Source organism: Boleophthalmus pectinirostris, unplaced genomic scaffold (genome assembly GCF_026225935.1).
Source record: "Boleophthalmus pectinirostris isolate CB_2022bp ecotype Guang Dong unplaced genomic scaffold, ASM2622593v1 HiC_scaffold_5, whole genome shotgun sequence".
NCBI classification, from domain to species: domain Eukaryota; kingdom Metazoa; phylum Chordata; class Actinopteri; order Gobiiformes; family Gobiidae; genus Boleophthalmus; species Boleophthalmus pectinirostris.
The window spans coordinates 18,750,006-18,766,297 of record NW_026571404.1 but is presented as its reverse complement, the minus strand read 5'-3'; the positions used below and the strand labels follow the sequence as shown (position 1 = coordinate 18,766,297).

Genomic DNA, 16,292 nt, shown 5'->3' with positions numbered 1-16,292 from the left:
TATGACGTGATGATGTCATACACTCAGAGCACGAGGCAGTTTTCCGTGCTGATCACATGGTGTTCTCATAAAAATCCAAAAGGTAAATTCACCAGTGTTGAAAATGGTCTTTTCCATTAGAGACGACCTGAGAACTTGCTACATTTTAACAATATTCATTTTAGCTGCCCCTATCTGTATTAAATATAATTGGACTATAAAATGTTATATTGTAATCTGAAACCCAGCTATAGTACTCTCTAGTCTAGTCCGTAAAATGCAAGAGTTATACTGTATAGCAAAATATTAATGCTACTCTTATTACTCTGCATGCCCTAAATCTTTACTAATTGGTGTATTTTACAGTTTAACTACTAGATAACTTAAACATATTATTTGAGATATCATATACTGTATTTTCTCTTGGTTCACATCTGAGTGAATCATACCATAGCCAGACCCAGCCTAATTCCTGATGCGTGATGTGCATCGTGGTGGTTGTTGTAAGTCACTGCCCTTTTCTGCAGCCATCTTTCATGATCTGATTAGATTGCAGAGATTTAATTTTTGTATCATACATCACAATAACTCCACTTTAAGAGTTTTCCATCATTGTCAGTCTCACGTTGACCTTTTAGCTTTTGAAAACTGAAGCTTTGTCGGGAATTTGATTTGATAGCATTGTTAGCCTGCAATACAATAAGGCCGAAATAGAAGATGACATAGATATTTTTGTCTGTGAATGGTTTTTTTTTCGTAATCTTTTTGCTTTTTATGCTAATTACTGTCAATGTCATTAGTTTCTTTTTAATTTAAGCTGTGGGGCTGTCCTTAACTCTGGTTACTAATTTGCCCCAGGTCTTGTATCTGATCATTTTAAAAGTCCAGTATGTCTTTTATGTTGGTGGCTGTGTAGGCATGTGTGGGTGTTTCAGTTTACTCATTTGAATACCCTTCCTGGTGTCTTTTTTTAAGCTTTATTGTCTGACATAGATTACCTAAGGCTGCTTGCCATTTCCTGTTTTAGCTCAGAGTGCAGCGGACAACACCAAGCTTTCTCTTATTTCATCATCTTCTGTATTTTTGTTCTTATTAGCTCATAAAAACTACAACTTTTCAACGATATTTATTTATTTGTCTTTTATATTCTACTACTAGCACGATTACACCCACTCCCTTCTCTAGATGCCAAAAGTGTATAGCTTCAAAATAGCTTTGCATGTTGACAAAATCTTATTATCATATCAAAGCCTGTCACTGCCTTTATTTAAAAGATCTCTTGAGAAGGGAGTTTATATTACGAAAATAAATTAAGGAGAATGCCACCAAAGTTTGTTTTCAACTTAAATCTCACAAATAATGTTTGATATTTGCCAAAAGATTGTAGCTAGTTTTGAGTGGCATTCTCCTTATGATATTATTATGATGTGATATTTTATGGGATTGTCACTGTTACACTTTGATTGCACCTGTGTGTCTTGTTGTTTAAGGCCCTGCTAAAGTCCAGCAGAGGCTGCACGTTTTTTCTAACAGTTGTTTGTCCTTCTTCCTCTTCCTTGAAATGGACACTTTTCAGACGGAGGTAACTTCACGTGGGCTTATTTGTCAGCTAAGCCCTTCCCACAACCACACACCACCCAAACAAGGCATGCTCTGTCCAATTGTCTGCTCTCTCCTTAAGGGACATTGTCTTTAACTGTTTAGGATGCATGATTTTACATTGACTTCATGCAATGCTATCTAAACACATGTTAACAGGAAAATGTCATTAATGTTGAAGGGGGTTAATTAGATTGTGTGTCTGTCACTCTGTACTCGCAGTCTTTGTGTCCTTGTCTTTTTTGCTGTCTCCTGTGAGTATACCGTCTGTGGTGAAAAACACTGTTCACCAACTGACCAAAGACTACTTCTTACTATTTCAACCTTTCATGTGTATGTGGCATTTTGCATGAATTTGAATGTGCTAGACTGTCTTCTGCAAATGATCATTACACACACTGCGTATTTTTAATGTGTGTGGAAGTACAGTGTCTTTCTCTACCCTCACACCACCACACCTGGGGCAGCTGGTAGAAACTATAGAGCTGATCATGGAAAATCTATTTTAATATATACGTTTTGTTCTTTTTTCTCGACCTGGATGAGCAGAAAATAGCCCAAGAAAGAGAGAAGTTTGCAGATGAGGACAGCATATTTTACACACTGGGGGAGTGTGGCCTTATCTCCTTCTCAGACTACATTTTCCTCACCACAGTCTTGTCCAGTAAGTACTTAGATCAAATCTCCTGTTTCAAAAAAGGTCCACACAAGTCTAAAACTAATATTTTATCTGCCATAAATGTATTCAAAATGAAAGTTAATGTATGTACCTTATATATTATATGAATCCCAGATGACTGCCAGAGGGTGGTGCTGAAAGCACTGAATGTTCCCTTTGCACATGCACGGTTCCCGTAGTAATATCAGTTGAGTCACACCTGTGCCCCAAGATGACGCCCTGGAGATAATATAGTCCCTCGTCATCCGTGATTCTGCTCCTACAGAATCTTCTCAAGTGACAGGGTATTTCTGGTGGTCATTCAGGATTCATTGAAGTGTAGGTACATACGTAATTTTTGCTCTATTTCATCCCTGCTGACCGCCAGAGGGCGGTGCTGAAAGCACTGAATGACTAATACCAGCTATGTCATGAAGAATCCTGAGCACATACCTTACTGAGAAGAGCCCAGAAATTCATGAAGAACCCCACCAATAGGATGAGGAGAGGCCACATTGATGTTGTAGAATCTGGCAAATGTGCAGCAGCAGAACATATATCTTCAAAGCTGCCCATGAAGTGGAGATGCCTCGAGTAGAATGGGCCCTCACACCAGATGGAGGGTTGCGGCCCACAACTCTGTAGGCATGGTGAAAGGCGCTGTCTGGAAAGAGGGCGGCCCTTTTTAGCACCCCATATCACAAGAACAGCTGGTCTGAACGCTTCATACCTGCCGTAGCTGCAATATAGGTTTTCAGTGCCCACACAGGGCATAACAACTGCAGCTTGTCCCTGCCCTCTCTAAGCGGGGATGCAAAAACTGAGCCAAACTCAAAGGCTCATTACAGTGAGAACGGGACAACAACTTCCGCACAAACACTGTGCTGACACCAGAGGTGACAACAGGGTAATACCAGAATGGACTCATAGAATGAATTTTAAAAAACTTATAACATTATATAAGTTATAAGTTAGGTGTCTCTGTAGGAAAATGTGTCCTTTGCATTTGATCCCAGCTTTCATACGCTTTCGGACAACATGTCAGGAGAAGTAGGAACCAAAGTGCAGCTGTCACGCAGTGAGTTGTTAAAAAACTAGATACTAGAAACTAGATACTAAAAATCTGTTGTTTTGTAAATAGTTATACCATGTAGGCTAAAAATTACTTTCTGTTGTATAAAAATTATGTTTAATGTTGATTCTGCTATCATAATCAGCACTGGGGATCAAGTATCAGAAACTTAGCTGAGAGATAATTAGCCTCTTGCATTTTTTAGTTAATTGCTTGTGCTAGTAAATGGTTGAAATCTCTCAGGAAGAATGGAAAAATATTGTCTCACAAGAGCATTTATTCCATTCTAGATAAAAAGTAAGGAAGAAGGTACCATTGCATTAAATTGTGTTGACTACACGGGTCTTAATTTTGAAGACTTGATCATAACTTGCCTTATGACCATCAATAATCTGTGCTGTAAATATAAAAAGATTAGAGCAGAAAAGTTTTCTTGCACTTTTAAAACTTGAACTTATTTTAATAGATCAGGGATTGGGGGCTAGGATGAATGCCTGTTTTCTGAATGCATCAGAGTTTGTAATAAAAATCCAACTCTGACGCTGCCTTCTCCACTGGCTAGTAAACTTTATCCTCAGCTTAGCGTCACCATTTATTATAATCCGTTCATATGGATAAAGTCTCTAGGGAAATTTTCAAGGACAAGTCATTTTTAAGCAGACAGGGCAGGATGCCTTATGCTTACTTTCAGTTTATTTAGCATAAATGGCAAAACAGACACATATTCACACTGTAACAGATGAACATCCCGACTGTCTAGTGACACAAATGAGATTATAAAGAGGGAAATATCGGCCTGTAGAAAATGATGCACTTAATATTGAATATGTGTAAAGTAAAAAGAGTTCTGTGTCATAAAGGATTCCCTGTTGCCAAGGTTATTGTAGTGCAAACTTCAGTGACATGAAATTTGATCTCTTACTTTACCAGTAATAAAACACTATTCTAATATGATCCGCAATAGGCAATCGTCATACTGGATGACGAATAAAACACTTGAAGAAGGCTGTATATTCCCAAGGCACAGTTGCACTCTTACCACTATTTAACCACCACTGCATACAATAGTACATTCTTTTTTAGAGTCAGAGATTTGCAAATAAGTCATAGTGATTCTGTTTAGAAGATGCTTTGATTGAAGTTACCAGATTGGAGGCGTAGAACAATAAAGTAAATTGTCAACATAGAGTCATGAATAGAATAGGCTCAAGTACTGGGCTGAATTAAAATGGATGATTCACTGCGCTGGGTGACTAACAGTTTTTAAATGTGTTCAGGGCACTGTGAGGCTGTGAAGAGATGAGTGAATCTGTATTTGTCACTGCTGGCTGTGTACTGTAGTTTATGCAGTGTGACAGTGCTCCATCTAAAGGTGCTATTGATTTACTAGCATTGTCTCTGTATCTGTCCATCTCATGTCCTGTGCAGCTCCCCAGAGGAACTTTGAGATCGCCTTCAAGATGTTTGACCTCAATGGGGATGGAGAGGTGGATCTGGAGGAGTTTGAACAGGTTAAAACCCTAGACACCTGTAAATCATTTCAAATCAGTTGTACAGATTAGTGTATTGTATCTTATTTTTCAGTACATTTCAAATGTTTCATTTAAAGTGAGACTTGTATTAATTACAATATATTGATTTATTATATACAGTTTGATTCTTTATAATACTGTATTTTCCGGGCTATTAGACGCACTCTTAAGCCTCTAACCACATCAAAAAACGGCCGCGCGCCCCGCAATTCAGAGCACCCCATACATGAATCCACTCGGATGTCCCAGCACGAATTCAGTAAACTATAAAGCCGCACCACCCTCAGTGCAATCAAACACACACAGAGCAGACAGCGACCGCGCAGCGAAACACACTCGCAGCCACACCCATCACTCCACGCCGACAAGGAACGGAACGGAGGAACGAACCGAAAAAGCGAGTCCAATGTGCCACTTCTAGACACAACTGAACAACTGAGTCACTGCGAACACGCTGACAATCCAGAGGTCCCAGACAGCACCCTCCCTACACGCCACAAGTGAACAAAGCCCAGAGTCACCATGAACACGTCAAACAAATTTCGATGAGGTTTATTTGTGAAAAAAGTTTGAAAATAGACCATTTAATGACAGTGTGTCTTATAATCCAGAGCGCCTAATAGCCCGTAAAATACAGTACTTACTTATATAAGAATAACAAGCAAAATTCCTTGTTTCATACAATTAAAGGACTCTCATGCAACATTTTTAGAGCACCTTTAAGTAAGAGAACCTGGAAAGGTGCTCTATGTAACTTTTCTGGTGAGAATATGCAATCTGCTTGTCCATAGAGATATTACTGTCCCGCTTAGTTTAATGCCATACAGTGGAACATTCCAGGCAAAGTATCTCCATGGAGATGAGCAGGAAACAGACCCTCTACCAGAAAACCTTGAAGATTTTAAAACAAATAAAGTCTGTTAAGCCATTACTTTCTCTGATGTTTTGTTTCTGTATGATATAGGTGCAGAGTATAATCCGCTCTCAGACCAGTATGGGCATGAGGCATCGTGACCGCTCCACCACAGGAAACACTCTGAAGACGGCCGGCTGTAGCTCTGCACTCACCACGTACTTCTTTGGAGAGGATCTGAAGGGCAAACTCACCATCGGCAGCTTCCTGGAGTTTCAGAGGAAGCTGCAGCATGATGTGCTCAAACTTGAGGTCAGAAATCTCCTCATGTCCAGATAAGTTTTCTCACTCTGCTCTGGTTTTCACTTTCAATTTAAAATTACAATGATCATCTTTCTTGGTGCTCCTGACACCACTTCTATTTCCTCTGCCTCAATGTCTCTTACTGGGACAAGAAATTATACCTGTATCATACAAGCAGGGCTACATAATTTTAGAAAAAATATCTACTTGTGATTTTTCTGACAAGTATTGTGATTGAGGTGAGATTTGTGGTTTGTTTTCAAATCTGGATTAAGTTCATAATGACATGCACCATTTTAAATGCATCCTTGAGCCTTAACATTTGAGAGAAGACTGAAATCTGAAATACATGGCAATCTTACTTTCGTTTAACAGTTAAGAACAAGTTGTAGAGGTCTTAAAGGTTGTATGGAGGATTTTTTTTTTGTTTCAAATTGTCAATGATAGATTATAGAGATGCAGTAGCCTTGTAATTATGATGACCAAAAAAAAGAGAATAAAAATTCATCAACTCTGGACGTGGTGGGGCTAAACGTTTGCCAATAGATAACGACACTGCCTCGTTATCTGTTAGCTGACAGGCTGTCAATCAAACTCCCTACGTTTCTAGCGTAACTGACTTTCCTGCACGCTGCCATTACGTGGTTTACGTACGCCTGTCACGCAGTCCACAGACGCACAGACGCTGTTTACTCCACCAACGCAACAGTTCTTAGTGGCTTTTTTGACCTATATCTTCCTCGCAGTTAGCACAAAGTTTGTTGCAATGGCAGACAAGAATCCAGGAGCAGTTAGCCGCAAAAGAAAGTCCGTTTTTGAGGTCGCTGAAAGAAGAAGACAAGGGGAAAAGCAGCGAAGCCAAACCAAGGTGATTCTTGGAGATTCATTTAAGCGATGGTGCAACTGAAGCAGACGCAGGGTCTAAAGACTGACGCACTGGTCGCAAAATTAGTCCTGGACAGGTAACTTCTGCTTATTATGAAAACATACTTTATTTCCAAGATCTAGACAAACGTTTTTCAGGACACGAAAGCGATATCCTATGTCTGAAAACGTAATTTTCAAGGCAAAGAAAGAGTCCGCTTGCTGCTGCGTGTTGTAGCTAGTTCATTCGCACGGAATCTCCGCGCAACCTTCCCTGCACCCCTTTCCTGCTCCTCTCCCCGCTGCCCGATCCGCTCTTACCCCTGCTCCTCACTTCTACTCCGCGCACGGAATCTCCGCGCACCGCTCCCCTCCTCTCTCCTCTCCCCGCTCCGCTCTTCTCCCTGCTCCTCACTTCTTTTCCGCACACGAAATGTCCGCGCACCCGCTCCTCACTTCTCCGCCTTGCCTAACCAACACTGTAGTTAGTTGTTTACAAGTCATGTGCAGCGCACCGGCTGTAAACAGACCTGTTTCTGGAGGAGGGAGGAGGCGTTTCTACGTAGGGAGCTGTGGGCGAGGGGGGTGGTTTCACGCATGCGCAACATTTGAAAAAGGACAAACAGTCGCTGGATTTCTCGTTCCTTGGAAAATCCTCTATACAACCTTTAAATACAAGGACATAAGAGGACTTTCTATTACCTAAATAACTGTGTAATAACAGTGTTTGCAATTTGACACATGTGTCAAATTGCAGTTTACATTTATTGTGCAGCCCAAACTACCATTATCAATATAAATATACAAATCTGAATTAAAGTTGATTTGTAGTGAAAGGAAAAGTTAAAAATAAAAACAGATAAGATAAGCTGCATATAACAATTAAAATACCAAAAATAACAGTTAGGCGAACAATGTGAACAAAACCGAGGGTTAGACTGACACATGCTTCTTGTGGCTTATCTATCAGCACTTCTCAATATCACTCTTTAGACGTGTGAGCAGACTTGTCACTTCCTCCACTCTCCACTTGAATACGCTCACTGATTTTAGCACACTGTTACTGAAGTCATTAGCATGCACCACGCTTAACTTATACTCTGACACTGCCACAAGCTGCTCTAAGAATAGATTTGGAGTCTGAACATGTGGCATCTACATTCTGCAATGATAGCCCCATGATCAGAGGGCGTATAATCTCAACGCGATAGATGATCTCGGCACAGTTTAAAATAAATAAAGCTATTTTTTATATATGTCTCACTCCCTGTCTTCTCTTCTGGTTCTTTAATTGCTGAGACTGCAGCTCTCTCAGGCTGTATTTCATCAGCTGCAGATCGGTTTAGTTGGGCCTTTTATCTTGTAGGTCCTTGTGACTCAGACTAAATTGTGTTTTACTCATCTTAACAATCTTTATTTATTATAACTGTGATGTTTTGCCTGGGTGGAACTTGGGAGTCTATAGATTTATGTGATACTATATACGTAGCCCCCTAATTTTAAGACACATGTTTAGGTTTTTTGTATTATATGCAGTAGTTGTCCTAATTAACTACAGTTTTGTCCAGGCCGTGTCTCTATATTGTCAAATTTTTTTGTAGTAGTAGTAATTTTTGGTTTACATTGTATTTCACAGTTTCAGTCTTGATTTGTATTTGTAAAGTTATAGGATGTAAGATATAGGGGTGTGCAAAAATATTGAAATATCGATATGTCATATTGTTCAGTGTGATGATACAGTATCGTGAGCTGCTGTATCGATATATCGCCAAGAGTATTTTTGGTATATTTTACTAAATTATTTAGTTACAGCGCTACAGTTTTGTTGCTCATTCAGAGGAAGGAAACTCATTTATGCATCACATTTGACATATTCACTGTTTTGATGTGGTGGTTTAACAAAGACTTCTAGTATCGCAGCCATGATTTAGCCATATTTTATTGAACTGTGTTAAGATATGTATGAGATAAAATAATATCGTATAATAGTATATATAATAGTGTAATTTTTAAAATATATTTTCTTACAATAGGATGCACCACATGCACAAAAAAGTATATTTTAAATAACAGGGGGATACAGATATTAAGTTAAATATAAATATTTGAAATCCCAAATATTATCTGAGGGTGAACACCAGTGTAGTATGGGACAGACACAAAATAATAATTCACTTATTTCTTAGGAGACTGCCTTTTTGCTATCCTGCATAGTTTGACTATGTTATGAGCGCCGCATATTAACAGGCTGCTGTATTAACATTACAGGAGGAGTGAGTGAGCTCTGGTGAGGCTGTCTAAGCCACTCAGATATAAATCGACAGGATTGACCTGACACAGGCCAAGGCGTATTGCTGTTAAGACATGCTCCGGTGCAACATAGTAAAAAACAACCTCATAGAGATTTTATGTCACCACAGCAGTCACATCCATGATTCAACCTGACACTAGTATTTACTGTTTCCCATCTCCCTTTTTCTATTAATTTGTCCTCTACTGTTGCATAGTGCCTGCTCTTACGTGTCTCTCTTCCCACAGTTTGAGAGGAATGACCCAATGGATGGGAGAATCACAGAGCGACAGTTCGGGGGCATGCTGTTGGCCTACAGTGGAGTCCAGTCTCGTAAACTCAAGTTGATGCAAAAGGGATTGAAGAAGATGTTTAAAGATGCACAGGTAAATCACACTGTCACATGGATGCAGTGACTCATACTATAGTGTTAGGTCCCAGGCTGCACTCTCAAGTGTATTTCTTCAGACATAACTGTAAGAGAATTTAAGTAATTTATCCTCCACTTACATTTCTCAGTTTAACGTTGCCTCACAAAAGTTATATTTACACCATGATCTTCCCTTGGCACACCATTGGCATACCACTATTTAAATGGTGGCATATTGCTGTCTAACCGCAGATAAACCCCTCCTTTGGAAGCATTGTCAAGGGGCTTGAACACTCAAAGATCATACTATGTTCACTTTTGAACATATGGTGACTTTTCAAGTCCCCATGGGCCTGTCTTATTGATGATAAATAAACTTCTTCAGTTGATCTCCAGCCTTTTACTTCCACCCTTACTTGGACAAGCTGACAACTTTTACAGTAATAATTCCCTGTTTAATTACAAAGAGCTTAAGAAGTAATGCAACTAACTATATTATGTTTTTATTGTCTTATGATTATGGGCATTTTATTTCATAATAGGAAAGAATATTAAATGTTACTAGGCCTGTCACGATAATTACAATATTGACTTACAATTTTTGGTGACTGCTTTTTCTTTGTACTAGTGGAGAACAGTCATTATTCTGCTGTACTATACAAATCGTACAAACTAACCAGTGTTTTATTCTGATGTATTGCCTCTCATGCTTTTTAAATATATTATACAATATACAGAATAGTTTTTGTGGTAGTAGACTGCTTTAGAATTATTGTGTCAGTGGTATAAATTAGTCTAATATTATTGTTTATTATCTATATTTACTTCAGTAATATTTTGTACTTCTAAATGTGTGTACTTTTACTAACTAACTTGTAAGAACAAACCGTCTAAAACAGACTGATCCAAAATGTGACTTCTTTGGTAGAGACTAAACATCGTCATGAAGATATAAATATGCTCCATAAAGTTTCTAATTACTGCTCTTTATTGAGTGCTCTAAGCAAAGACTTCTTGACTAATTGGCAGACCCATTTGACAGATGGTACTTTGGTTGAAAATAGTGCTTAGATGCTCTTGGATACATCAATGAGAAGGATATGGCTCATCTTATCTCTATCAACAGCCTCCCAGCAGCTTAGAGTCTCTCCAATCCTTTCCTCTTGTATCTCTGTGACCAAACACTGAGCAGGCCAGACGGTTAGCAGCTCTCTGGCTTTGAGTTCTGCAGCTCACGGTGTCTATCACCTTGACTACAGCTCTATCTCCATCTGCTTGGGCCTGGTGCTGCCCTTTGGATCAAATGGTTTTATTGAATGATAACACGAGTACTTAACTTACACTGATGGCTAGACCTGAACTGAACTTTTTACTCTTTACCCCACTATTTCATGCAAATGTTTCAATATCTCTAAAGGCCAGTGAAGTGTAGCTCTGCTGGGAAAACGCAACATTCAAACAGAAAGATTCGCAAGCAACTCAAAATTCTCTTTTTTTTATGAATTTTGTTTCAACTTTGAACTTTTGATTCTCACCATGCACTGAGCTGAAGCACTCCCATGTGTCCCCAAGGTGTTGCTGTCCTATTTCAGGATTTCAGTTTGTTAACCCTCTTCTGATGTCGGTCTGTGCTTTGATAAGATAGGCTTTCAGAGATGCTTAAATGCAGCTATTAGACTAGAAAGAAGAAAACAATTCACCAACCTCCTCAAGGCGTGGAAGAATACACTGCAATGGGCTCTTTTTGTGAAGTTATTTTCAATTAGACTTTGTTTTTTATCCTATACAATTTTGCAGCAATGCCCACCCACTTGTCTCCATGGATAATCTTGCTTAGAGATGGCTGTATTTGGGTTTTTTCATGGCTAATGCCGATATCGATTGTTCAGAATCCAGAGCAACTGATATTTTTGGCCTGATATGTAGAGCTGATTTAGATTATTTTCCCCAAATGGTGTTATTTAAATGTACTTAAAACTCACGCACCGTTTTTAACACAAACATAAATGAGAGCTGTATAGTCGCATTTTGAGCAGTTGTCTCTTTGCACTAAAGTGTTCAAATAAAGTTTTATGGGTATTTTTAAGCACCAAGTGAGCCAAAACTAAAGATACAGGCCTTAAATCTCCATGATGATAGCCAATACACAAAAAAGTGCAATACCAGCTAACCAATATATCGACCAACTGATATATTGGACTATCTCTAATCTATTGCGGTAGTTATGTTCAGTTAATAAAGTTTATTTTGGCTTTTTTGTTGTTGTTGCAGCACATCATTTACATGTGTCATTAGTCAAGTTTCTCCACCAAAAGGGCAGCATTAGATAAATGTTAATAGATGTAATCAATTCATATTACGCAACAAGCATCTTTGTCTTTCTGATTATCTCACTTTTCACCATTGTTTTGTCTCTCTCAGTCAATCACACAGACTGTTACCTGTGGTGTGACAAATGTATTATTTACTGTGCAAGACCAGCTGCTCTGTGTTCTCTGCCAATGAGAGGCTCTGTATCTATGTAGTTGTGCACCTGTGCATAAGAGGACATGTGTGTTTGTGTCCGTCTGGTCCCTGTCTGCTCCTCTCTACTCCTGCTGCACATGTGTGCTCAATGTTGCTGCCCACTTCCCTCTTCCATTTTTGTCACACCATAGCTGCTTTCCCATAAGACATTGCTGCAGTGGGACTTTGTGACTTGACAGTTTTTAGCTGATTTCTGAGAATTGTAGCATAGCCACAAGCTGCAGAAATGCACATAATCATTTCTGACTATTCAGTTTTTGATTTTATTGTCCTAGATTTCCTATTAGATTTTCTACCAGATAAAAGATGTATGTATGGCTGTAAAAAAAAGAAAAGTGATGTTTTTTTTTTGTTTTCTCGACAGGGCATCACATTTGAGGAGGTGGAGAACTTCTTCACATTCCTCAAGAACGTAAATGATGTGGATACAGCGCTGAGCTTTTACCACATGGCAGGAGCCTCCATTGATAAAGGTACCAGCATGTCAGGCAGGTCTGTCAGAGGAAGACGAAATGCTCTCAAATATAAGTCTGGTTACATCAGAATACTATTATTAATATTAATATTAAGAAAGAAACTGCATTGAAATGATTACATAATTACAGACATATTAGTCAACTTCCACATCTTACAACATTTTACCATTTCTTATACAACTGATTTGGTACAATTCATGAGTGCCAGCGAATATTATGACTCAGCTGTACAAGTCTTTTTGCAAGTCTTATATTTTTAAAAAGTTATTGAAAAAGTATGTGGAACCCAGCCATTTTCTCCCCTGGTCTAGAGTGAATACTGGGTACATTTGACCTTTCTCATCTCTGTGTGTCCCTCTAATTGCTGATCCCTCCTCTCCTCTTGCCTCCTCTGCCTTGGTCCTGTCCTGACTGGGAGAGCTGTTAACAGCAGCCCCAGTTAAAGCACATGTCTTTCTTTCCTTTGGCTGTGCTCCCAGTTCCAGCTCAGCCATTTTTCATCTCTGTATCGACTGTCTGATCTCAGGCCTGCAGGAGGACAGCTCTCCCCTCCCCCCTCTGTTCACATAGAAGGCACCACTCCAGGACACTGATGCCCTCTGATACAAGCCCACATCAGCACGTTAAACCAGTCCCTTGGAAAATGGCTTCACTCTCAAATTAAGACGATATTACAGAATTTATTAAGATTTGAGAAACTCTGACCAAAGCACATTGTAGAGCAGAGATTCCATGCTGGCGAAAGGTGAAAGTGAGGACTGGAGCGCGACAACTGTAGTTTTGCGAGGATTCATGTGGTTTGGAGGGACATAGTCAAGGCGGGGGTCAATTGTTGTCAAGGTGGCCGCCCTAACTATAAAGGGCTGTGGGAAACACTGGTGCAAATTTTAATGAAGTCACTGCATTATCAGATTAGTACCTTTTGATTCAGCCCAGTGGCAATTAGAATTTTTGACTTTTCATTTTCAAGAAAATCCTCAGAGGAAAATATTACTTATTACTAAAATGAACACTGGAGGAATAAGGGTAAAAGAAAAGATTACAAAAAAATATAATTGGGTTCACAGAGCTTACAATATTTTATTTAAACCATAAACCGTAAGTTATAATCAAATTTTTTAACAAACTGACATAATTGAAAGTTGAAAGTGATATTTAATTATCAGCTTTGTTTTAATTGCTTTACATTGATTAATTGCAGTGGTTGCTCCCCTCCAAAGGTCCCCATATGTTTTGTGTCTATCACTCAGTTCTGAATCAGCAGACAAGCCAGCTGCTGGTGGAGTCGTGAGGTGCTGCCGAGCTTTGTGCCTAAACCATAACAACCTCAGAGTGTGTGGGCAAGAATTCATCACATTGTGGGGAATGAAATCTGTACAGACTCATTTCAGGGGAACCATGTACTTTGTAGGGACCAAAAATCAGATTCCTGTGAGGTAAATCCTTCAATATCAGAGCCACAACTCAGGTTAAACATATGAGCTTAAGGCTAAGGTTAAAGTTAAGAAGTAATTATGTTTAAGGTTATAATAATTCTCCAGCAAACTTAATACAAGTCCATATAGTGCATGGAAACCAAACAACATTTATGTGTATGTTAGTGCAATACAGGGTTCATAAGGCCATTATCACAATAAAGCTTTACTGCTAATTAATATATTGTAAATTATAACCGTTAACTACTACTTCAAAAAACAATTACATTTTAAACTGAATTATTAACACCGATGATATGTACACTTTTATCAAAATATCTGGATTTACTATGAATCAAAATGAATGAAATTGAATATTATATAATAAATAATATATATAACATAAGTTTCCTTTCTCCCAATAGGAGATCAAATTATTGTGCTGCCAATATCTAGTTTTGTAAAATATACTGAAAGAATTCTTGCAATATCAATTCAACTGTGTTTTTAAAAGACCATGTTGACTACACCAGGAAAAGCTCCGGGGTGTGTGCGCTTTACAGAGTCCACTGTGCCCCTGGCTGAGCCTCCTGCCTCTCCAGACAGTTTTCCTGTCTCTTACATTTTGTATGAGTTTTGTAAGAGTGCATTTTCTAACATTTTCTTCAGGACTTTATTCTCTGTCCTTTGAAGTACAATATGCAGTTGCTCTGGTGAGGACTGGGAAGAGTGCTTTGTTATTTTTTAGCACATCATTATATTTGCCTTCACTCTCTGTTGTTTCAAGATTCTATAGGTTCTGTTTGTGTCACACATCAGTTGAGCAGCTTGGGTACTCCCCTTGTATCCATTTTATGATTCATTCATGAGAATATCCAAAAGGGAAAGCCACAAATGTTGAACCTGTTCATTTTTATTAATGTCCATTATTCTGCTAAAACACACCCTTGAAATCTGATGATTAACAAGTTTTCCTGACCCCCATTTCAATTAAACATGGGTCAGTCAATAGAGTTATGATCATCTGAAATTCAACCATTGCCACGTTGTGATGATGTTCAGACTGAAGTTTCTGAATTAGACTAATCTATTGGGAAAGGCTTTTTTTTTTTTTTTTTTTTTTAAACCTTACCAAGTACCGGCCCAGTCTGGTGTCCCTTCACATCTGTTCCCAGTTAGCCTCTAGGACAAGTTGCCAATATTTTCTTTTTACACAGTGGAACTTGGAAATTTGGTTACAATAATGTGACAAGCTTACCCGTGGTTAGCTTTTTGTTTTAATCTATTCAGTGTCTTGCCAGGTGATTGGCTGAAGAGCTGATGAACAATAGACCAATTATTCAGGTGTCTAATACAGTGATGAAGTCCTTTTTGGGTCAGCTCTGATGCTCTCTGCCCCAGTTTCTCTCTCCTCCTCCTCACTGTTATGTTCTGCCTTTACTCCGTGTCCATCACATTAGTCTCCAGTGAATGGCTGTGCTGCCTGTTATCGATCCACTCACACTACATTAGCTTCTGTGACTCAGGGCCCACTCACAGTAATGCTCCTCTACAATTTTCTAATTTCCTCTTTTTCTTTTTGTTTTCTGTTTCCTAGTGACCATGAAGCAGGTGGCGCGGACGGTGGCCAAAGTGGAGCTATCGGATCATGTGTGTGACGTAGTGTTTGCTCTGTTTGATTGTGATGGTAAGTTATTACCAGTTACTAGTTATGATTCTAAAAATTTTCCATTGTGGCTCAATAAAGATTGTCTTTGTAAAGTCTTATTATGTGATATTAACCTAGTAGCTGAGTAATTAATACAAATTTAATTTGAGATTCTGTCCTTTCTAATCACTAGTCATCAGCTTGAGTCTACGATAATTGAGGGGTCTACAGTCAATCGTGTTGTTTGGAACAGATTTTATAGTTTGAAAATATATTTGACAATTTTTTTGTTAAATAGCAATAATTAAACGTCTGTATTATTTATTTACCTCCCTAGTGCCCATATTGTGCTTCTGTCTGCTCTATAGTTATAATCTATGACCCCCATGGATCATTGTGTCATAATTTGGACATTTTAAACCACAATATTCATTTAAACGATTTAATAAAAGAAAACAAGTCCGCTGAGTTGCCCAGTGGGAGCTGACGCAGCGCACCTCTCAGTTCCTCATATGGATAGCTGGACATCACAGTGCAATGGATTAAAAAAAGTGCCAAAATGTCCATGGAACGCCAATGAATCCTACGTATAGCACTAATTTAAAAAATTTAATTGGAAAGGGAAGTGTGTATGACAGTGTGCAGGAGAATAAAGATTAGTAAAACATGCATGAATCACGCTAAAACAAATTTAGAGGTAAGAAGGG

General features: G+C 38.8%; 1 protein-coding gene across 1 annotated transcript in view; it reads left to right on the top strand.

Annotated features, from left to right (window-relative positions):
* Nucleotides 1-15,880, top strand: part of micu1 (mitochondrial calcium uptake 1) — a 36,874-nt gene extending 20,994 nt beyond the window's left edge. Inside the window, exons 6-11 of the mRNA XM_055162378.1 lie at nucleotides 2,128-2,242; nucleotides 4,737-4,819; nucleotides 5,805-6,005; nucleotides 9,399-9,536; nucleotides 12,411-12,519; nucleotides 15,535-15,880. Coding sequence (XP_055018353.1) covers nucleotides 2,128-2,242; nucleotides 4,737-4,819; nucleotides 5,805-6,005; nucleotides 9,399-9,536; nucleotides 12,411-12,519; nucleotides 15,535-15,734 — 846 coding nt within the window. The 3' untranslated portion in view covers nucleotides 15,735-15,880. The remainder of the gene's footprint in view (nucleotides 1-2,127; nucleotides 2,243-4,736; nucleotides 4,820-5,804; nucleotides 6,006-9,398; nucleotides 9,537-12,410; nucleotides 12,520-15,534) is intronic.
* The last annotated feature ends 412 nt before the right edge of the window (nucleotides 15,881-16,292 follow it).